The 26,647-nt window shown below is 24.7% G+C and overlaps 1 protein-coding gene across 1 annotated transcript in view; it reads right to left on the reverse strand.

Moving 5' to 3' along the window:
* Positions 1–12,315: 12,315 nt before the first annotated feature.
* The window catches only part of LOC136981424 (uncharacterized), a 100,470-nt gene continuing 86,138 nt past the window's right edge, over positions 12,316–26,647 (reverse strand). The window contains exons 5-6 of the mRNA XM_067277743.1: positions 14,328–14,448; positions 12,316–12,806 (exon numbers count right to left, since the gene is read on the reverse strand). Coding sequence (XP_067133844.1) covers positions 14,360–14,448 — 89 coding nt within the window. The 3' untranslated portion in view covers positions 12,316–12,806; positions 14,328–14,359. The remainder of the gene's footprint in view (positions 12,807–14,327; positions 14,449–26,647) is intronic.

Here is a 26,647-nt window from a genome sequence, read left to right on the forward strand (position 1 = left end):
CAGTGGGGACGCACGTTCTAACCTAACCTAACCTATTCTAATAAATTACCATAATTATTGCCAACCAAATTATTAGAATATGGGTAATTTATTAGAATAGGTTAGGTTAGGTTAGAACGTGCGTCACCACTGTTTCAGAGCTGAGCCGCCATGTTCGCTACCATAGGTAACATTAACCCAAATTAGCATACTTTTAGAGAACTTTCCAGAATACAAAAAGGTTTTACTGATTTGAAATCAAACTTTTATGGGTAACAACTAAAGTACATATAAGAAACCTGAAATTCGTTGTCGAATAAGACCTGTTGATACAACTTCGTGTTTACACCAAACAAGTACTTCCACTTATCTCTAGATTAGCTTAAAAACGTGGTTTTTCAGCTTGCTCCATCGTCCCCTATTTCAAGCGAACAAAAAACATTTTGTAGTGATCTTGAGACGTTCTACGACTTAAATTATGTCATCTTTCGTAGAACTCAAGTGAGAATTTCCACCGTGCGAAGAGGATGTTGGTGGTCATAGCTTTCAAACAAACGAATAGACCGCTACGATTACCTATACTCCAGTGCGATTGCATTTAGTTTTTTCTTAACAGAAAGTAGATATAGCGTAGTGCCACGTTTGTGTCTACACTCTATATATATACGTAATATTGATTTTGTTCCACATAATTTAAATTTTATAAAAAGGTAAAAGCAAATATATAGTATTTATGTAGTATTTTTTCTCTTCTAGAAACTTTCTTACCTTAGGAAAAACTTCGTTTTAATTTAATAATTCAACAGATTGCTAATTATATAATTATATAAGTTAATTTATTATGTTATATTTATTGAATTATAAATAAAATTTTTCATTTTAAATTAAGATATGCTATTGATTTTTTTCAAGTGTAATTAATGCAGTTAAATGTTACGAATATTAACATTTTTAAATGCTTAAAGCAGTTTTTAAAAAATTTAAAATTCATTTATTGGATAAATTTTATAAAAATACAATTTATATAATACAGTATAACTTATATAATGTTAAATTTTCTTAGATTTTAATATTATAAATAGAATTAATAAATAAAATTTTAATTTTGTGTAGCTTAATGTTTATAGAATATCTTATTTAAATTAATTTATAAAGAAATTTATTGAAAAAATATATATTAAAATAATATTAAATCATTTTTTATTTTTAATACATTCAGTAATTTATGCTAATAAATATGATAAGTTATAAAAAATGAAATTTATAAATTGATTTAAACTAGAATAATATTATTTATTCCTCAATCAATGATAAAAAAAATTTTGAAATTTTATAGACAAAAAATTTATTTTTATATAGACCTATCGGTAAATAAAAAATTATTACTATATTTCCTATGAAATTCTAAAAAAAGTATATATAATTCCATATATAACATTATAATTGAATTTTTAATTAAGCGATTAAATTTAATTTTCTACAGAATAAAAATCATATTTACATAGATTATTATACAGTCTAAATAACTAAAAAATTTAATATCATATTAAATTTAATATTTTATATATAATAACTATTAAATTAGTTTACTGATGCTAAAAAATATAAATATATAAATAAGAAAATATACTAAAGTATAAATTTATACTATATTAGAGGATACTATACTAATATTAGAGGATAGAGTTTAAAAAATATTTTTTTTAAATAACTTTTTAATAACTTAATAACATACACCCACACATACACTAAATAATATATAAGAGTTTTTTCTTTATTGGTTTTGTTTAATTTATATTTATTTAAATAAATTTTATCAGATTTATTTAAATAAATATAATCTAAATAATAAAAGATAAAAAACCTTAAGTTATTCAACTTTTAAATTGGAAATTTTATATTTTTTTTATAAATTTTTTAAAATTTAAACTTCAAAATTTCCAGAGTTATATACAAAATTTATTCTTGGTCTACTACGACTACGAATTTATAAAATCTCTTTTAAAATAATAGTAAAATCATAAAAATTTTACAATTTGTATGTAATAATGAAGTCCATTTATCTGAAAGAATATATAATATTTATTTTTAAAAGTAAAATATTATATATTTTAATGATTTAAATTTAACTTATTTAATTTAAATAATAAATAAACAAGATAAATATCATTGTTTATGTTATAAAAACATAGAATATATTTTTTTTCTATAAAATTTCATAGAGAAAAATTTTATTAAAATTTTAAATTCTAAAATTTTATATTAAAATAAAGGTTAATATAAAAGTTTATAATTAAAAGTTTAAAATAAAAATTTAAGAAAGTTAATAATTATCTAAAAATATTTTAAATTAAATATATTAGTTAGTAATTAATAAAAATATTTTAAATGCTTTTATATAATTATAATTGACAGGATTTTGAGTAACTTTTACATAAATCTAATTAAAGTTTATTAATATAATTATTGACGAAACTTTATAAATGTTATGTTTTTGATAAATTATTTATAACAAAAATGGTATTATAAATAATTAAAATTGATTGAAAAATTAATTAATTAATTAGTGTAATGTTTTAATCACGATAATAATTAAATATTTAAGTAAACATGTAATAAAATTACATATATATATATATTTTTTTTTTAATATACAACATTAGTTTATTGAACTATTTTATGAAATATTCAACATATTTTCGCATTTTTTCATTATCAGTTTAGCCTTAATTTTTCAAACTGACAAGCAAAATATCACGAATGTTTGCAAGAGAAAATATTTGTATACTTGTAAAGATGGCATAAACACACAATGCACGTATGCAAGTAAAATCATTACAGTAAAAGAAAAAATAAATAAAATAAAATAAAAATAAATGCAGGAATCAATCTCTACTCTTTGCGATTTTTCTTCAGGACACGATATCACTTATTCAATTGAAATTTCAATGACAGTCACCTTCGAGTAGTTTAATCTTTCCCCCGCAGATGTCGCTGACATTTAACTTGATGCTAATATTTGTGAATTTTTATTGGTAGAGATTATTCCAGATTTTTTTTTTCTTTGATCAAAAATTCCAGCAAACAGATTACTATCGACACGCTAGATTCTTGATTCAATTTTCATACTTTTCTCTACTGGTTTATGAATTTGCCTTACGAAACATTCAATTGTCATTTATTATTTATGCATTTAACAAAATTTAGCTACCATCTTGTCGAAAAATAAAATTTTGAAATGATTTCTTTAACTCTTCAAACGAGATCTGATAAAAACCTGTAAATATATTTGTCTCCTTCTCCTAAAGGAGAATTTTATTATTATTATTATTATTATTTTTATATTCTCAGCTTTCTAAATAATTTGTATATTTAAGCTTAATTTAAAAATGAATAGGATGATAATAATTTACAATGAAATATTCAAAAAGAAAAAAAACAAACATTAATCATTATAACATCAAGAATTCATTTTAGTAATTCTATTTTGCAACAACTTATATTATTAACTAAAGCTTGAATTAATTAAAATGAATATTAATATAATTACACCATAACTCGTGAATATTTATAGATATTTTTCGCTCCCTTGCACATCAAACTAGTTAAATCAACTAATGCTTGTTAACTTCGGCATGGAAATTATCAATCAAAGTAGAAAACTTGCAAATTTCTTATTAATTATCCATGAATGTACCTATTATAAACTCTATGTGTACTATATAGTTCTTAAGCGATGCTACTTACGAAGATTAGGTCGAGGTCATTCGGTATGATTGTTCATATTTGAAGAAAGTACCTTAATTCAACACTTTCTAATGTATAAGACCAAATTCGCTGTACCTTAATTCAGAATATTGAAAGTCACGTAGCGGAAATGACGACAGAGAATGTCAACATTATGCATTAGCGTCGTTTGCACCATTTTGCACGTAATAACTTAACTTATACGTCAAAGATGTGATAGTTTGCATCAAATGTGGTAACACCTGTACAACAGAATATTGATTTCCTCATTATACACTCCATTAATTACTATTAATTTTTGATTAACTTTAAACACGACTCTTTATTCTGTCAATTAATTTGAAATATAATAGTACACAAAATAAAATATTGCATATATATTTAATAAAATCATTTTCTTTGTTTACAGATATTTTATAAGTAATTACAATATTTAATTATTAGTTTTCTTTCGTTTATTCTAAACGGATTTTAAGCTAATGAGCTATATTTAACTATATTATTTTAATTAAGTAAAAATTTTAATTTCATTTAATTAATAATTTCTAAAATGATAATTATTCACGAGGAAATAATACATTTTTAAATTATCTCATAATTATTATTAAAATTTTTTGCTATTTATAAATTTATTGCAATGCTTCAGAGGTTAAATAAGTATGGCACTTAAATAAATTTCAATTGTTTAAAAAAATGTTTCTTAAAGAAGGAAGTTAAATTATGAAAATTTAAAATATATTTAAACCAAAATAAATAATTTGAGATACTTTTTAAAAATTAAACACATTTAATTCGTTTATTTATTTAATTTTTTTATTATTTCTTTTCCTCAAATAAATGTGTTGTTGATTAGAAAGAATTTTACAATTTCATTCAAACTTAGTAAATTTTCCTTTAGTAATTAATGATAAAGGAAAATTTATAATTTAACATTCGACATTTGTTGTAGAATTTATTTTAGAATATGAAATTTTAATTATAAACTAAACATCCATTATTAAACAATTACAAAATAGCAATTTAATGAAAAGTTAATGAATTTTGAAAGAAACTTTTTCACTTTTATTGTTAAAAGTTATTTCAATAAACTAAATTCTTACTAAAGAATAATATTTATAATACCACTTAAATAATAAATTAATGCTTAAAAGTATTATTTAAAATGAACACTTGAGATATGTATATTTAAAAGTATATAACTGTCAAGAGTTGTTAGAATTTCTGTAACAATTTCTTTAGAAATTAATAAATTAACTAATTAACTTTTACAAAAATTATATAATAACATTAATAAACAATTTAATATTTCAAAAGTATATATTTTTGTAGATAAAGTTAAAATTTAAAGCAAAATAACAATATGTTTAAAGTCTTATTTATGCAAATAAAATTAAATTGAAGCATATTTACATTACATCTTTTTATAATTTGACGTTTTATATATTATATTTTCACATTAATTTTCAATTATTTAATTAGTTAATAATTAATTATGTTATTTAAAAAATGTAAAAATTAATAACAACAACTTATAGAGAAATATAATTTAATTTTTCGAATAAATCAAACTTGTAACATGTTATTTTGCTTTAAGTTTGAATTTTATTTATAAAAATTATAATTATATATACATTAAATCGTTTATTATTAATATTATATATATAAATATATATTAAAAAGCTTTAAAAAGTTTCTTTAGAAAACATATATATAATTTAATTTGCTAACTTTTAAATCTGGATATTTTAAGAAAAGAAAATATTTTAAAATATTTTATAACTATTTTATAGCATAAAACTTTGCCTAATAACATTTTTAACGTAAGAAAACTAAAAACAGTAATGAATTATATAAAATGCATAGAAAGATAAATACTAATACTAAAAGAATAATTTATTTTTATAAAAACGAATTGATATCGATTTTAAAAAATTACTTTAATTTTAATAATATTTTAAGTAAATTTTTAATATTTGAATTAAATTATACTTTTGTTTATTCATTAAATAAATATCCAGAATAAGATTTAAAATGATGAAACAGCAACAAACATTTAATTTATTTTATTTCGGAGCGAAAAAGAAATAAAAAATATCTCTTGAAAATGGAATGCATTCGATTGAAATTCTGTTTTGTTTTTGAGAAGAATCCTAATGAATATGACTAGAGCTCTATGTATAATACATTAAGAAACGTACTCTAGAATTAACTAACCACTGTATGTCAACTGCAGACCGAAAAAGAAGCAAAACAAAAGGAACTAGACTTCTGACTGAGTGATACAAATGAAGGCTTACATATCATTGAAGTCTATCAGGACAAAGAACATTCGAGGTATTCACAGATGTTTTCTAGATTTCGCAATTTATCCAAGAGGAAGCTTAATAAGAAAAAAAAAGAAATGAAAGGAGAAAACAATTAATTTTCAAACCAGCATGCATGCGACAAACATTAATGTGTTTTATGATGTCGAGACTCGCTATAGGAAGGAGTTCTGATGCAATAACAGTAGCCTGTTTTTGTAGAATCTATCCACCAACTTGCTATACTTTATGAAAAATATCCAAAATGACATTTTCTTTTCATTAATAATAACAGAATTTTGATCAAAATATCGCATGTCTAACACGACTATGGAACTTTGACAGGTGAATCATATTTTGATAAATTCCGTTATGTTGATATAACTTCTTCTAGTAGAATTCAATAGAGAATTTTGCTGGAATATTTTATTCCTGGAAGAATTCTGTTTGGACTGAAAAAGGAAAATTGATTTGTTGTAGAAAGATCGCACATTTTTCAATAAGATGCTTATAAATAGAGGTCAAGAAAAATAAATTTTTTGATAATAATTCATATAATAAAAATGTTTATTTAACAATATTTTATTTTATTTACTTATTAAATAACAATTTTTTAAAAAATTACTAAACTGCTCTTTTGAACATTGAAAAATATTTTAATAAAACTCTTAGAAAATAAGTTTAAAAACAAGTTTGTTACTTGAGAATATAAGTTATTTTTATTGTAAATTGAAAGCTTTACTTGATTATATTCATAGAAGAATTAAAGAACTCGTTTGAATTTATAAGTTTAAAGAAGAAATCTCATGAATGTGATTATTTTTATTGAATTTTCTCGAATTTCTTTAACTTCTTTGAATAACTAACACCAGAAAATAGCGCTTTAAAAGAATATATTCACGAAAAGGAGCTTTAAAAATCTCTTTAAAATGTAATAAATTGGAAAATAGTTTCTAAAGTGATGCGTGTATGACACGAATGTGTAGCATGGAGTCAAATTATGGCTAATTACCTGTCTATTCGAATTCTGATTGCGTCTATTCCATTGACTGCGTGACTACGTTAATCAGGTTTATCATTAATTTATAAAAATTAATTATTTAAGAACTATGACTCATACAATAGAACAGGATGTCTTTCACTGTAATCAGATTGAAAGTAATCGAATTACTAGTTGTAATAATAGATATTAGATATTATAATCAACTGCTTAATTCTTAAATCGGGGTGATACTTTTACATATTTATCTTTGCTTAGAACTGAGATTTGGCAATCGATATCAATTCACGCGATATGTTGAATCCAGATGAGAATCTCATCTGGATGCAGCTTACGTATGGACTTATATCCAATAATTAATTTAGGAAAACGTATGAATTTTTGAATATTTTCAAAAATACATTCGAATAAATTTCACAAAATTCCTCTTATTTGTTAATAATAAATCTCATTAATAAAGGATAAGGATCGATAAATTTCAAGACAGTTCGATGAAACAATTTGAAAATGCTACTTATGAATCGATAATGATAAATTTCGCGTAATAACTTTGCTCAATCAATTCGTTTAATAATGAAAAGATTCGATAAAACAACTTGATAGTTCGACATAACAATTTATGAATTCCTCAAAGTTTAATCGATATAAAATTTATTTATGTAAAAATATTTTAACGTTAAGTTGTGAGCAGCAAAGAATTTACATAATTAATATAATAGTTTCATATATTATACGAAGAAGAAAATTTTCCCATCAAGAAGAAATTAATGATGTCGTGTCTAGCAGAATGCAACATCAGTATACCATCAATACCCGCGGCTAATTAAAACGTAAACAAACAGTTGGTTGATAAAGAGTGGGTGTGGTATATCACTAACCGGAAAGGGAACAACAAAGAGGATAATTGTCACTAATTCGCTTGATTGTGTTGTTTGATATCGTGTTGCTATAGAAACTGAAATGGTATCAGTTATGATTAACGTAGGGCATTTGAAATCCGACGCTGGAATCCCTCTACTCCTGTTTCTTCTTCATCATTTTTTCCTTAATTATTAATGCCGTTGTATTTTTGTAATAATGTAGATCGTTAATATTACATCATGAATGTAAAATGAGTTAATCAGAATATGTGATAAGAGAAAAAGAAATAAATCAGACAGTTAACATTTGTACAATAATAGAACTTACACGACCGAGTAAAGGCAATGAATAAGTCCCGATTATATATAAATTTAAGATGAAACGACAAGAAAGTTCCGTGACGTTTCTGAGGAAATCATGCGATCTTTTTTCCATGCAATTTTGAATACATTTAATATGATAAGGATTTTGATCACATTATGTTTCGTATAACTTAGCTTTTAGGGTAGGTCTGTTTGTTACACGATTTATGGATACTTGACGAATACTCCAGTGCTCCATAAAACTGCTGTTGGAATGCAGCCATCACCCTGCTTTGGAATGTTCAAACCATCGCAGAAATTCCATGACTTGAATTAGGGAAAATTACACTCGGATTACAGAAAATGTAATTTAGTACTAAAACAGCTTCCGAATTCCTGTATCATTTAAGTTTATAATTGAAAAAAATGCATTATAATCACATTACACATTTCTCAATTTTATATAGAGCAGGCAACAAGTGATAGAAGATAAAACTAAATCAAATTATCTAAGGTTAGGACCTTGTAGTAATTATGTCAGACTGGAATGTCCTCATCGAAATCAACCGCACTTCTCTTATTAAACAAACTTGAATTTTAATTTATAAAGTAAAAGTTTTAGTATTTGACTTTATACATTTCTTATCTTTTAAATGTTTTCTTGCGGAATGAATTTCTAAAAATAGCATTCGATTAACAAAATAATTGTTACGTACTGAAGTTTTGCCTTTAAACTTTTGCTGGAATTTAATTTTAAAACATTAAATATATATTTTTAAATAAAATAAATTTATTGTTTCATTAATTTAATATTAAATTGGCTAGCTGAAGAAATTAATGCCTTATGCAATCAATGCAGATGCATCAATAAGTTGCCTTTTTTAAAAATAAAAAATAAAAATAATATCAGAAAGGCCATTATCGAAAGAAAGAGAAATAATATTTTTTTTCTTTTTTGAATTTGCGATGTTTATGAAATATTCTGAAATCTATTTAATGTAATGGCATTTAAAACATTTACTTTCTTACTTAAAGCAATATTTAAATGATATCAAAAGCATTCCCTTTCCATTTACTCTTTCGTTTAAAAAAAAATGTCATTTGAGTAAGCATTTCTTTAAGTACAACAGCATAAATAGATATATTACACGAATTTTCCATGTCTAATAAGTTATATGAGAATGATATATCTCGCCTTTATATTTATATTTGTGTGATTTATCTCACATTTATAAAATTTGACAGTTAATGAATATGAGAGGTGATGAAAAAATTATAATAAAAGTATTTTCTGTTAAAGACCATTAGAAATTACATTTAAAAAAAAATTTTTTTTTGGATCTTAAAAATTTTTCTGAGCGTTGCTAATTGTAGCGAAGCTATCAACTAAGAGCAATAAATCAAAGAGAATGAAAAAGAATTACGAAACTAAAATGAATTACATGCGGTCACAGATGAAAGATTCCATCCATTAATGGCTTTCTAACCTTAAATTAGCCATTAACTTCACTTTTCTTGCGGCAAACAACTTTAAGTGAAGTTCAGTTTATTGCTTCAAACAATTCCGCATGTTCGAATTTAAAAAAAAAAATTAAAAAATAAAAAAATGATTGCGAGAAAAGATGCAAATGAAAATGGATTTGTCCATTTAATTAATTAAATTATTATTATTTATTATTATTATTACTATTATTATTCTTATTATTACATCGAATTTTTATTACTGTAACTGATAAGAAATTTTTAATATTTTAGAAAAAAAATATAAATTTAATAAGAGACATATGCACTTAAAAATTCGATTCTATTCCAATTCTTCTTGTTAGAAGACATTTTCAATGGAATGGAACAGAATTCGTCAAGAGGACGATCCTTCTGTTGAATGAATTGATTAACTATTCACTTAAAATGCTTTAAGTTCAATTGCAGAGGGGATATACTTCAATAAATTGTAGGTGCGCTTCGAAGAAAATAAAAGGAAAAAATATATATATATATATATTCTTTAATTAAACTAAGAAAAAGAATACCGAGAAGTAGAACTAAGCAGAAGAATATTTATTATCGGCAATATTTCTAACCTTAAACTGGGTTTAATGAACCTCCGAGTTTTCTCAGCTGGTTTATATAGTAAATTTCCCATTGTGTTTTCATTATAGGATAAATTTATCTTGCTTAGTTATGTTTGATTTTGGATATTGCTTATAGAAATATAGTTTAACACGCACCGATAACTTCGAATTTCGTGATATACTACAACAAAACTAGATATTAGCATAGAACAAATTAGCTGTTTTACGTCTTTTTTATTACACAAACGTGTGGAAAATGCAATAACTTAGCGTTATTTTGAAGGTTATTCTTGGTTTGGTGCTCTTTAAATTTTCGTCAGTATACGACAGGTTGGAAAATTATCAGGATTGAATGAATAATTTATTTATTGTGTCTTGTACGCTTTATGTACTTGCACGTGTTTTGAAATATTTAATACTTATTATACTTTCAAATTTCCCTATTTTAATTTTCCAGTTATAAGGTGAATTTTTATACGCTGATGCAATTATTTTCTCAAATTTCTGACCTCTAGTAATGAGAAACACGAGAGGATGATTTTGTTGTTTCGGATAATTGAACATAGAGATCGCAAATAGACGTTCCTTTTATAATAAAATGATGGAAAATTAGTTAATAGAAAGCTGAATTTGTAGATAATTAGAAAACGCGAAATATTAAAATTAAATAGATTCAACAAATTACAAATTGAAATATTCATTAGTAACATAACTTTCTCTTTTTTTCTTGCAGCCATTTTAAACTTCCGATTTTGCCAATTGTCTAACGTTAATTAGCATAAAATATTTAGAAAAATACTTCAGAAAATTATATATTTTTTAAAACATCAAACATAAATTATCCTTTATTATTATTTATTTATTTTTTTAAAGAAGATAATGTCTAGCTTAGAATTTTTGATAAATTTTCGAATTTCCAATTATGATATTTTGATCTTTTATAAAGATATTTTATTCTCGAGTAACACATTATTCAGATTTATTAGAGACATGTTCATTATCCATTTCAACGATGAATATAATATGATATTATTTTGGTCAGAAATGAAGAAATATGATGTCGATCGAAACTTTGTTCTTTTTATAGCCAGAAAGAAAGACCGAGTCGTACATTATTCGGTCAGATTTAATTGCAATCATTTTTCACCTCCTAAAAAAATATTTGGTAAAATATAAAATATGATCTTTTATAACAACGCGTCTAGAATTTTATTTTTAGTTATTATTATACATTTGACATATCAGTACAATCAATCATCATTCTATTTACTGCAACATTAGCTCCATTTAGCAAAGCCGGCGAATGGAAGATGGATAATCTGCTATTTAGTTCTAACAGAAAAATGAAGAAATACGTTCTCTGTGCAGCTGTTGCCCTTTACGAAAAACATAGAATGACCAAAACCGTGTTAGGTACAGCTGCGACCGTATGTCTGGTAATTTTAGATGTTCAACACATAGATGAGGCATTCGATATGCATTCTAACCCCTTTTTCTCCTTTATATATATGACTTAACTCACCGTCGTCGTGTTAAAAACGTTATAAAATTAAATTTAACCTTAATTAATTAATTAAATTGCACTTTTAATTACTATAAATATCTTATAGTAATTAAATTAAATCGTATTCAAAATCATTATTTTTCTTTATTTAACACTACACAACTATAAATTTCAGGTATTATTTTTATATCGAATAAGCCGTATTGTATAATTTATTCGATATAATAATTATAATTAATTAGCATTTTCTTCAATGGAAATTTACCATAAGATTTATCACAATCTCTATGCAATTTATTCCGTTTAAATAAAATATTTACATTATTTGGTTGATGATTTGTATAATTTCCGTTATATTTTCAAATTTAGAATCCATTTTATATATATATATATATATATATATTTAAAATTAAATTTAAAGCTAATTATAATTTTGTTTTTTTTCCTTAGTTTTTGAATATCATTAAAAATGAAAAAATGGCTTCCCAATTCGATATTACATTATTACAATTGGTGAATTATACCTTAATAAAAAATCAAAAATTGATTAATAGAGGTCTGTCCCTTTATTTCAATCACTAGACGATACAGTACCAGAGAAGTGACATAAGGAACAAGACACCTTCTTTATATTTACAATCTTTCTGCAGCTTGCCAACAGAATTTTATGCCCTTTTTTTTATTTATTTTTTAAATACGTCCGACTATTTTATGTCTTATTGAAGACATAAATAGGCATAAAATTGATTCTTTTGTGTTTAGAAAATGTTTAGTTTGTTCACTGTTCGCCATATGATGCCATATTTGTTCTATTTGTGTGCACTTGGGTGATGACTGTCCGAACAGAATTTCAGCAATCATTGGAGGTCCCACTGAAGTACTGGCATACTGCACTTTGAAAACAAAAATGGATTACATAGCGGGAATGAGTTCACAAATTTTGGATCGAAGCAGGAAACACATTAGTTTGTTGAAGCAAAGACGGTGTGGCAAGCATTGGAATATTGACAGTCTCTGTTGTGGGTTAGAGTAGAATATCTGAAATACAAGAATACCGTTTGTGTACCATTGAAAACAGTTCAATTTAATAGTAATATCTATATTTAAATACAGTTTATAAATTTATTAAGTCTATAGACAGAATACATTAACTAAAACTATTCTTTATATAGTATATAATTAATTAATATCTATAAAAATATTCTAAGGGATATTAAAAATTCGATAAGAGTTAAATAGTTTACTTAATTAAAAATAAACGATATTTTATCGTTTAATTTATAAGACATTGGTTCAAGATGGTGATATTGGGTCTTAATCTTTTAGGAAGCGTATTAGAGTCTAGACTAGGAATAGTAAAGAAGAACACATTCACTCAATGTACTAGGGATCAACCTGTCCATTGCAAAGTAAATAAAAAAAAAGGAATTCCCATCAAAAACAGTTTCAGTTTCCAAACGAGGAACATTAAAATAAAAATTAAATGTCTTAGGAATTTCAATTGTTATTTAACTAAGATGAATAGGAAATTTTTTCATTTTGCTTCCAATATCTTGTTTTATTTAAATTATATAATATTTTTAAAATAAAACATTCCACACTAAAATTGATTTTCATATTCTTTTTTTACTTTTTCTTTTTATTTGGGGAGATTGCTTAAAATTTTTATTTAAAAAAGTTTAAAATTTGAATATCGGGTTCATATTTTTCCAGGATATATTTTGCATAGAAAATAAATCATACTTTATTAAAAGAAATTATAATTTATTTCTAAATGCATTTATTATGGATGCAAGGAGGAAATATTTATGCATCTTTCCATACATCCATTTCCTCCGGGGATTTACATATTTAATTCAATGCAAACACGATATAAGGATTCTATCCTTTATACAGAATAGAATATATAATATAATCAATTATTTTAATGTCTAAAAATCTCTTTGTAACCCGGCTAGCGAAAATTATAAGTTTTCAAATGTAAATAGCCCATATCAGATTCGAAAGTTTTCATAACTCATTTATAGAAAAGAAAAAAGAAAGGGGGGAAAATGAACACACCGGGAGTAATCGCATCAGAAATCTCACTAAGAATAGAAAAAATTAATTCTACTTCTAGAAAGATAAAACTGAAGACAGTTCAAATTTTCGATCGGTAATTAATCAAAGACTTTTCAAAAGTTTGTCAGAATCACTTGAACTGAAAAGTTGCTGAGGTTAATCAAGGAATCAATCAAAATTTATAATAGATTGAAAGAAGAAAATCTAAGATGAAAATTAGTTTGGGGATTACACTAATATTCATTTGTTCCTCAATCAAACTTATCATTGAAATTCAAACAAATGTCAGAAAGGATAAGTATAATCCAGTATTTTATTAAAATTGTAAAAGTCATAAGTTTTAACCGATAATACTTTAATTTATGTCTGGTATCTTTAGTACATTAATTAAATTTATATAGGGTTATAAACACGTTATAACGATATAAAATAATTTAGTTGTAAACAGTTCCTAGAATAATATTAACGTTAATTTATAATACAATTTATAATACTAACCTGCATGTTTACAGTTCCTTTCATTGAATTGTTTACGAAATAAGATAATGTAAAACTGTAAACATGATTGTGAGTAGGAAAACACAGCCAGTTGACGTAATTGCATGATCCACGTCTTCACCTAAAGATCAGGGGAAAAAAATGAAATTTTATAGTAAATACAGTAAATACAAGGAAATTTGATATATGTTAGTAACGGGGAATATAAAAACATTTGTTCTCGGTAATTCGATTTAGAAACAAAAAAAAATTGACAATTTAGACCAACTGCTATGGTAGATAGTGGAATAAAAAACTAAACGTTAAAGTGAATAAAATAAAGAAGGGTGTAATAGTGGAGATTTAATACGAATCAATGTGTGCTTGTACGATAGCTTTCTTTCTAAAAGTTGAAAGTAATAATCTTGGACACAACTTTAGAACAAACTATGCGATTAAAGCTATTGCTTGCTTTTGTAAAGTAGCATGTAATCCAATCCAAAAAAAGCTGTTCGTACTCGATAGTTGCCAACTGTATAGATAAATATACAAGTGGTTTATACAGTTTTGTCCAATAGACAGCTATGGAAATTATTCACATATCTGAAGTGCATTACGCTGATATATGGTACTTTGAGAATATAAATCCGGTTATGGTTGTGCTATTATAGATTACTACGAGTCAATGATTATAACTGTAAATTATTAAATTACATTATCTTAATATTACCTTAATGTAATTAAATGGAACAACAGATTAATATTTAATGTGATAATAATTTATCATATTCCTGAATAAAGCATAAAATAAATTAATAATAACATAAACATGTAACAGATAAATTGTTTTTTTTTCGCTAATTAACAATTACTAGAATATATTTTAGTATTATATTCATTATGAAGCTTATAAACTTATGAGTTGCCTAATATTTATGCTTATAAAAACTGAATATAATAACTTTTTACTATATTTTTCACTTTACACACCACTCCTGAGGTTATTTAAAATAATCGACACACTTTAGATTATGAATTAAATTCAAAACTATAAATTAATAGGAGTAAAGTATGGGCAAGTGCTATCTTTAAAATGAGTAGGCATAACCTAGTATGCAGTTACTTGATTAAATAATTATGCTGATAAATGAATCCTCCTTAAGATAAACATTTCCATTTATATTTAGCCTAATTCGTGGCTTAAATTATACAATTATGAGTAATAATTTTAATAAGAATATAACTTTATATGGAAGATTTATCTACGTTTACGAATTATCATCGTGCATATAAACGTAATATTGTAAGCAGATTTAGAATTGAATACGTAGTTAGAATTTATTTTAATGCAAATATTCCTTTATAAATTAGAATTAGAATATCTAACAAGTTATGTAGAGATGATAGGTGGGGTCAACCAAGAATAATTAAACATTTTCATATTTTAGTCGATACATTTTATGACTAGAATCATAATATAATATGGTAAAAGATTCGTTTTTTCGACTTAAATATAATTTTACGAATATAAAAAACAACACTAATCAGTTCTTACAACATTTACATTTATACATATTTATCCAATATTATGTTTTAAAGAAAGAAATTTTTATTTTATTTTACTATAGAAAATAAAACAAACATCATTAAAATGAATCACATTCGAGTGATTCGTAATTAGTAATTTGATAAATGTAAAATTTTTCGGGCGTGATTTTAATAAACGAAATAAAGCCAATACTTTTATTAAATTTCTTGTGAATGTGTAAAGATTTTTCTTTCACAAAATAAAATAAAATAAAGAAAAATAACATTCAAAATTTATCAATAATTCGGTAGAAAACAGTAAGAATTTCTTGAGGGAATAAAAATAATTTTATTGACTCTGTTTTTAAAATATAATTAACCTAGAAGTAAAGCAGTTTAAATCATAAATTCTGTATTGACAGAACATCATAGTGCTTTAAATTGACATTAAGAATAAAATAATTTACTGAAATAATGTAGATTTTTCCATTTTTATCTCTTCCTTTTTTTATTGCCATTATAACTAACGTCTTAGACGAGGAAATAAAACCCAAATCATCAAATAAACTTTAAATTATTAACATTTATTTGTATTTTATGTCATTGTTTTTATAAAAAATTACACATTTAAGAAGGCAATTTTTAATAAAATATTATTATAATTAATGTGTAGATAGACTTTAATATCTTGCAACTAACTTTATAATAACACGGAAAATTTATTATATTTGTATTGATCTTAATTCTGTTATTTGTTATAAAATAAAGGAATAAAAATAATATTTAGTAAATTTAATTAGTAAATAAGAATATTAATTGTTTAGTTTACCGAAAAGTAATTTAAAGTTAAATAAGTGTCGATGTTAATATCATGCGGTTTGCTTATTAAGTTTTTAATAAATTTAAACAACGTTGAAGAAAAGCATTTAATTATAATAAAGATCACGCAGATATTTTTAATTATTTTGCTTATTATCAGGCGGTATAATAAATTAAATTTTAACAGTGCGGTCAACACAGAATGACAACCAACTTTGTCAACTACTGTCAAATTTAGTACTTAAAAGCTTCATTTATAAATAATCTGATCGCCATTTTTTAATAAAACACTTCTAACATTACGTTAATTAAGTCTATGATAGATGACACACAGCAAACTGTTAATCCACCTAAAAGAATAGAATGAAGTTCACTAAAGATATACAAATTGCACTAAATATTGATCTGGACGCTGTGACCCAACTACGACATCTATCCCCATCAAATCTAATATAAGGACTACTTTTACAACGAAAATTCCCTTAATCGTGTTGTTTATTGAGATTATAATCCCCTGCAACTGATAATCGAAATTTTGATGAGATTCTTTTTAAGACATTTATCAACTTTTTTTTATTTCAAAGAATAGGAATTAATAGATAAGTATGAATAGAAAGTAAATATTTTCTTTTAATTTAATTCTCGCTTTTCTTAAAATAAAACCTTTATTATTTCTTTGAATTTATTATTCCTAGTTTAAATTATCATAACTATTTATCTAGACGTAAGAATATAAAATAATGTTCCTGTTTAATAGTATTTTTGCTTAATTACAATTAAACTTTCATAATTATTATTATTATTATTACTATTTTTTAATTTATTAAATTATATATTAAATTATCCTTTTATATGTAATAAAAAGCTATGTTATAAATTTATATACTACACACTATCTATTTTTTCTTTACAAAAATATCTATAGCATTTGTTGTTTATTATAAAATTTTTATTTAAAAATCCAAATAAAACTAAAGTCTTATTGAATAAATAAAATTTAATATTTTATCGAATTCAATAAAAATCTGTACAGGTTTTATAAAGTTCAGTACATTTTCTCGACTCATAAAAGGAATCCAACCCCATTGAAATGTATATAATAAACAGCATTTACTTCTTAGAATTTTAAAATATCATATAAAATTTAATTATGATACACTTAAAGCAATTTTTTCCAATTTTACTCGAGTGGTTCCTTCTTTTAATATATTAAAAATCTGTATTATTATTATTATTATTATTATTATTATGCACAAGAATATAGTTTGAAAATTCATGGATTCGCGAGTTACAGGTTAGAAAAAAATCCATCTCAACGTTATAAATAAGCAAATGAAACAAAGAATCTTATAAAATATGTAATAAAATATAATATTGCTTATTGTTTTTGCTTTTTGCCTTTTTGCCTGCTTATATTTTTCTATATGATAAAGCATATAGAATATAGGCAAACGGTAGAATTTATCACCTTGTTAAATGATAAAGTAATGTCAAATTTTAAAGAAAAATAATTAATTAAACAAAAATAAATTCTATTTATTAATGTGCTATAAAAATTCCCATTTCTCTCTCAAAAATATATCAATCAACTCTGTCAGATTTCATTTATTAAATTATTAATGGAAAAAATCGACATATTTGTTTCATTTAATTTCATATCGATTGACAAATTTTAATTAAACAATTATATTTAATTTTTATTACTTTAATATCTTAAAATCGATATAACGTTACATCCATTAAAAAAAGTTAAAAATAAATTAATGAAGAGTAAAGAAATCTTCACACTTCATGACTCTAAATACTAATAATATATATATATTTTTTAATTATTTAAATGGTGTTAAATGTAACCGGAAGTTTTGATTTTGAATTATATTAATACAAAAAAAAAATGTATAGCAATTTTCTTTTTTGCATTCAGTAATTTCTCTGCTTAACTGACATATTATTATGGTCACGACAATACATTTACTTAGTTGTTGTAGTGTAGTCCATTATATGATTACTATTATTTTGAACAGCCAATCAATCAAATAAACAATCGATATGCTTTGATGGACGTGATATATGGCTACACTTTTTTATATACATATACCATATTTAATGCATTTGTGTACGTATAATTTAATGCGCTTGTTTGTATTGTATTTAGTGGCATTAACGTGTATACACATAAATTTTCCGAAATTATTATTTTTCTGCAGGATTTAGGTTTGGTTTTTTTAATCAATAAATATAGAAAACATTAAATAATTTTTGTAATAATAAAAAATAAATTTTATGGAGGATTATAATCGAGTTTAAATACAAGACAAAAGATCGTAGATTTCAGAATAATTAATGAATTAAGTAAAATGAGACTATATTTTTAATATTCTATACACAAAATTTATATTTATAATAAAATTATCATATTTATTAACTTAATAATGAATTTTTCGTTACCTTCTAAACAAATTGATATAATGGTTATTTAAAAGTTGATTAAACGAATTATGAATATGAAAAATGTAAGAATTATTTAAATAATATCACATTAAAAATGGCTATTGATTTTAGAACATACCACTCTTAACGCAAATCTGTCTAGTCCAAGTTATTTATTTAACATCTCGAAAATTACGCGACACGTCATACGTTACACCAGGTAGGAAAAGAATCACGTGACGAAAGAACGTGTTCGACATAACAAACTAGACGGGGTGGCAGGTGAAAGAGTTTCAGTCATTCTAACAAGACAATTCGTAATTTTTTGACGCCATTCTGTCTGAATGTTCGAGCAATAACTGACGGCTTTTATTCAAAGTAATAATTATTTAAGTGATGTTTGAGAAACTAACAGTTTGCCATTATATTCAGCATTAAAAGTGATAAAGCATGACACGATAACTAATTTGATTTGATTCAGTTTAAAAGATTTTTATGACTAATCGAAAAACATATCATGGAAAACATTTCTAGCGAATAAAATATTAATATTTAATACGAAAACAATTGCAGAATCATAAAATAATAACGCGTGTTATGAAATTTCGTATGAAGATACTTATCAAATTTCTTTATAAATAATCATCATGAAATTGTTTTACTTAATGAATTTGAAATCCGTGAAGATTTCCATGAATTGGTAGATTTATAAAATTGAAAAAATAGCGATTTTAACAACTTTAACGGAACACATATTAGTGTTTTGAAAAAACTTTTCAGTTGTTAGCGGAACGTAATAATGCTACTTACTTGTTACTATAGCGAACAAAGATGATGCGACCTTTGTTGTAAGAATTCTTGTTGTTGAAGAGATAATAATCTTCTTTAGTTCCGTCGTCGGTTTTTTTTTTTAAATTCACAATAAACTATATAGAATACATATATATTTAGATGGTAATTTAAATTTTTATAATGAATTTTATACATGGTAGTTAACTCTCTCTACAGAAGGATAGTTTGCGGAAAGTATCTATAGATTGAGATCCACCAGTTAGAAATTGCTTAGAGAAGGACAGAGTTTGTGAAGCATCTCTCTAGATAATTAATTAATTAATTAATTAAAAATTTATACTTAAACTTCATAAATTTGGTATAATTGTTGAATTTAATTTTAAATTAATCGATATATTAATTTGTTAGTCTTTATTAGATTTCTTTTAATAATAATTGAATGACGTTGATAGAGATTATCATCATTAGCTTATTTCTTTTATAGAAGAGTTTTTCTATTATTGTTTTCTATAAATTCCTATCTATCGAACACTCCTTTCAACTTTAAAATTCACTTTTATCCCTAAAATCATCCACGAGCATCTTTCTCTCCCTTCACGATCTTCTTTAAATCTCAATCATTTTTTTTAACCTAAAATCTATATTGTTTATCCCATTCTTACGCCTTCTGTTTCAAAAGATAAACTATATTTTAGAATTTTTTCTCTCTTTTTTCTAAATTTTAAAAGATATTTTCATAAGTTATTATACTTTAATCTTATTTAATGCGAGATTAAAGTAAGTATACCTATACAAAAATTGTGATTATCGAAATAAACACAGCAAGAATAACGATGGTGGGAAAAAAGTGAAAGCTCTATCTTTCACCTTCTTCCTTTGAATTTTATTATAATGAGAGCTGTTTTCATCGAAAAATCTGATTGATAGTCGTTCTAAAAATCAGGCCATTCTTTATCGAGAGAGTGACGATTCATTTCATGTGTCTTTATTATGGCACGCAATGTTAATGGCGAGATTATTCATTACATATATTATGCAACACTGTCTCATTTTTCTTCTCTAAACAGTATGTTACATATTTTCTTGAGGAATTTCAAATATGACAGATGACAAGAATATCAAACGAGTGCTGCAAGTGGGTGTAGCAACTTACTCCAGGATAGACAATGACCAGCAATGAAGTACAACTAATGGGACAAGAACAGTTCATTAAGGGAGAGTTGGCCACTAGTATCGGCTAACAATTACAAGCGATTATAGATCGGGATAGTCCTCTTCACGACACGTTGTTTTTCTATCTATAATTGGACAGGTGAGCTCTTGTTACTCGTCACAAAAATACTTTCTTTGCGTTTTGTCCAAGTCATTTACTTGCAAGACATGCAATAATTATGGTCTGTTTAAATAATTGTGCTCGTTAAATTTCTTTTTTTTTCTATTTTATTTAATACGCGTGCAAACTTTGCTTACAATCACTCTATTAATATAGTATTAAATTACTTAAAGATTCAATTGGAAAAAGTGAGAAAATATACTTAATTTATTCAATGGTCATTGTTAGTAATAATGCTTAATATGCTCTTGTTATAAGTTAATAAAGTTACATTGAAATTTAACAGGTTCTTTTATATAAAAACAGTAATTAATATTTATAAATATGTAAATTTTGAAAATTTAAATTTTCAAAATTTCATTATGAATTGAAATTAAGATATTGAATTGCAAGGAATAAAAGATCGTATAATGAGAAAAATAAGAGATTAATTATAATAATAGCCATTTTAAACATGATAATACTTTATTGAATCTGTTTTAAACAATAAAACAGTTCGAATAAATTGAAACCATTATTATAAAAATCTGTTTGTTATTCTTTTATGTTATTTCTTCATTTCATAACAATAAATTTAAAATAAGTATTTTTATGTGGAAACAATTCGCTAAGTAAAGGTGTTCTCTGCAGTTTTTATTCCTCTGGAGTATAAATCCCACTTCATATTGAATTCGGATTCGGAAATTTTAAAATTTAAACATTACTTTGATATTTATCGATTTTTATATAAATTGAAATCGAGTTATTTCCCAGGTTCAATTTTTATTTTTCATTCAAAGTTTTTATTCAGTAGAAAGATCTGTTCTCTTCTTGTCTTATCTTCGCCAGTCCAATTTTATCGTTGGAGAAGCTTGAATGGCGAACTCTTCCAGTATCCTTTAGGCTACATCCTTACCCATACAATAACTGAACTTTCCAATAAACACTGTTTCTAGCAATTTAGACCGTATCTAAAGTGTTCTTTTAAACATTCTTTTCATGTCCATGTTCATAAAAATAACAGGTTTCGACTTACATCCACTTCTTTTATCTACAATTCTCTTTATAAAATATACTAAAATCTTTAAAATTCTAAATCAAATATTAGGCCTGTGCCTTATTTTAATAAAAATAACTGGCTTTATCCATAGATATTCCAAGTTCAACAAACTCTCCGAGTTGCACAGCAAGATCAGTGGTTGTAGAGGTAAGTGTATAGTAGAATTTGAATCAAATCAACAGATTTATATTCGGTTCTTGATCATATAATATTAAATGTTAAGTAGAATAATTATGAGTCGTTCAACAAATTAAGATTGTATTACACGAGTCTCGATAGACGGCTATCTCCGATACTTTATTTAAGCAATAAAGAGATAAACAGATTTGTTAGAAAGCTGATTACTTAATTCTATTTCCGTTAATAGGTTACTATGTTGAGATACAAGTTTCCGCTTCGAGAGAATGCTGTTCCTTGGTAAATATTATCCTTTTGTAACATTACATCGTCAACTTTGCATTAGTTAGCGAAGAGTGGAAACGAGATGAATTAAGAGAATTGAAGCCAATTCTTTACAATTCGTTTTCTATTGAAATTATGTTAGTAATTTTCTAAAACAATTTTATAACGAAATTTCACATTGGATTATTTTAATCCTACCAACAGAAGCTTTAGGATTTACACAAACTTAAAGGCGCATTAAAAAGTTTTGCAAATTTAACATTTGATATCGGAAATCTCATCAATGAGAAAAGTTTTGCATTTCAAACTAAGATTCAGCTTTGTTTTTTTTTTTTTTACTTTTTTTCCCCTCGAAATTACTTCCGAAAAAAAGTATTATTAGAATATCAAACGTTAACTTTTAATCCATTCTCATGCATACTTCAGCATAATACAATTTAAATTAAATTATTCTACTTATAAGATGATTATTTTCATTTTTATAAATTTAATTATTAAAAATTTTGTTATTTTTTAAAATATAATTATGTTTTAAACGTATTTTAATATATTTTGATGACTAGATTTCTCTTTTTATAGTTTCTGCTATATTTTTGAAATTAATTTTCTTTAATAAAAGTAGGAATAAAGCAAATTCTATTAAATTTTCCATATACGAAAAGTGGAATATTTTATTTTAAATAATGTAAATATCTTATAAAATTTATTATTTTTATAAAAATATAATATAAATTAATAAGAATGTATTCAAAGAGAAACTAAATTAGAAGTGTTTAAGATAAAAATGACTTTAACTTGTGTAACGATCGATATCAAAGATATTCGTAAATTAAATAACATAGCCTATATAAATTTTTTATAAATAAATATAATTTTATGATAATATTTTTCTGATTGGTAAAGATAAAACCTTTTGAAATTGTCTTGTAATATTGTTTATTATCAATTTTATATACGACAACTACATTTAGAAAGAATTATAGAAAATCTGGATGTAATAATTTTTCCATTAGAAGTGACTAAAAAGTTTGATCTTTGTCAAGAGAAATATTCAATAACTGACGAAAACTTTAGTACTATAGTATTACGCCTGGAAATATGCACTTTCCTTTATTGAGTATCAAGTAGAGATGGATTTATAGAAAACTTTCACGTTTGTTCTGCCGAAAGCAGTAATCCCTTGAAACATAGCATCAATACCCAGTGACAAGAATGTTGAAATGCGAAGAATGGTCCTATTTTAACATTACCATTTCTAAAATGCAGGAAAAGAAACACTACGTGCGAAGAAAAATTTATCTGTATAAAAAAAACACAGTCTAGAAGATAAACTAGAAACATTTGGACGGAGATCAAGAAAGAAACGGTGAAAGTATATGAAAGGAAAAAAAATATCGAAAAAAATTGTCTCGAATAATTTGAAAAATAAAATAAAAAAGCATTTTCCAAGTCAAGTTTAAATCATCAGATTATAATAAGGTTTTGTTTATTATACGAAATAAGAAGTTTGATAAATTTGAATCGTTTTATTGTTTATGTATTTTGAATAAATATCTTTTTAAAATAAGAAAATAAAATTATAGAAATTTTGTGTGAAAGAAACGTATGTTATAAACAAAATTTCTTTCATTAGTATAAACACAGACCATTTAAGAAAATTAAAATTTTCCTAATAAAAAATTATCTTAATGGTATAAATGGTAAATAATAAATTTAAATAATATTTACAACAAGAATATTAAAAAATGGGAAGAAAGTACGTGAAATTTTAATAAAACGACATTTTTAAATGACAACTTCATATCAAATTAGGGCAAATACTTATCTAAGTAGAGCAGGATTTTTTAAAAAGTCACACAAAAGATTAGAAATTATCCAGAAACGATCTTTCGCAACTGTATGTCTTTCCCAATACAACTTATGGACTGATGTGTCAACTTTAACAATGCCAAGTTAAACTGCTTCCAATTGTCAACCGCAGGCACTAATTACCTTTTCGATACCACTTGTGGTATGATATTTCTTTTAGTGACAAGAAGAGGTAAAGCAAAAATCGAAGCCGAAGCTATCATCGAGTAAGTTATACGAAGACGTAATACGCTAGGCTCTTATTTTATTTATCAACTATTTTCGTGTAGAAATTTACAACGTAAGAAGAAGTTTTGTTAAATTAGATTTTATTCATCGAGTTGGTAGATGGATAGTGAGAAGCAAACAGCTGCTCTGGTCGATTCTTGCGACACAAATGGCTATAGATTTCACGATTAAATGACAGAGGTTTCTGTGGCTGCTTTTGCCTCTTGTAATTACCGGACGACCCAGCCGCTTTACAACCACCAGAGTTACCCACTTCCTCTTTAGACTCCACCTAAGTGAATTACCATATTAGCAAAACTGACAAAGATTGATAAAATATGAGCATCTTAAAAGAAGCGGCTTTTACAGCTACACGGTCGTCTATAAATGGTCTGTAAATTATACTAATCGGCAAGGCAATAACACGTCAGTCCTCTTCTCAGATTCTCTTGACAAAAGTCCGGATTTACCTCGACATAATACTTTATAATAAAGAATTCCCTTGCCTAATATTATACGCTCGAATTGCTAAGGAAGGAAGTATAGATTATTTTACGATAACTGGCGAGCAAACACTGTACTGTACGTAATTTTTAACTATTCGAATAAATCTATAAAAATATTCTTTTCTTAGCTTAACTGCTATAGAAAATCAACACGTTAGTTATTTTTAGAAGAATCCAATAAATTTCTTAATCTTTGCTTGTTTCTAATACATATGGATGAAGCTTAATGATTTTAAATGCTCCTTATCATCAATAATAGATAATATAAGCAAACATCCCGAGTAATCTAACAAATGCGCATTATAAAAATTATTTATTTAACGAAACTCTTACTTGGAAACATAAAATATCGAATAAAACCAATAAATTCGACTAGTAATTTTTCTAAAAAAAACATCGTTAATTTTTTTACATTAAACCTTCAATTAAATTTTATCATGAATATGGATGCTTTGAAAAAAAATTAATCATGTTGATTAAGTTTAATTTAATCATTAACACTAGTATGTAATCCTACCTGTTCTTACAGACTGTATATATAATTATATACACTATAATAATGTACTGTATATATATAATTATACTTAATAATGAAGTAAATAATTAGAGGAGTTAAATATAGTACATTATACTTCCAGATTCGTAAAGAGAGAGCAGGAAGAATGTTTAAAAATAGCAAAAAGTACTTATAGATCTAACAGATCATTGTCTAAGTTGTTACTTTGAAGCAGTACAACGAATGCAAAACTACATTCGAATTCCCACAGTGAATTAAAAGCAGCATACTAATGCAATTGGTAGCATGTGCACTACTTCAAATTAAGTAGTTGGAAGGATAAAGAATCCTATCCAAGTAAATAGATATTTACTACCAGAAACTCTATTAGTTTGCCTATCTGAGAGGTTAATATTTATTACAAGTTTCTTATTTGATAAAAATCTTTTCTGTTAAAATTAAAACTCTGATCCAAAAGCACACAATTCTTAAAGTAGAAAATTATAAAGTACTTGTATAATTTGGCAATAAGATAAATAATTAGGAGAAATGAATATAAAGTAACTTATGGAAAATCTGCTTTAGTATTTACAGTGATTTTAATGTAAAATTTATTATTTACTTTAAGAAAAAATTATAAAAGTTTCGAGAGAGTTTTGGAGATAAGAAGATAGAAATAAAGTTAAACTTCTATAGACTGCCTCTACTTTTTTTATTTTGATCAAATAGGTAGAGTATATTGTATTAAAGATAATTATTTTCAACGCATACTGTTTAATTTTAATCACAGTTTAAGGTTTAGAAAGATAAGGTTGTTTATTATCTAAGTAAAAAAAACAGTAATCAATATTTTTAATATTTTGTTGATGAAGCAGTCTTATCCAATGCTACTACCTTGCTTAATATATAGAAACTAAACTT

Source organism: Centruroides vittatus, unplaced genomic scaffold (assembly GCF_030686945.1).
Source record: "Centruroides vittatus isolate TY-2023 unplaced genomic scaffold, ASM3068694v2 contig_754, whole genome shotgun sequence".
Lineage (NCBI taxonomy): Eukaryota > Metazoa > Arthropoda > Arachnida > Scorpiones > Buthidae > Centruroides > Centruroides vittatus.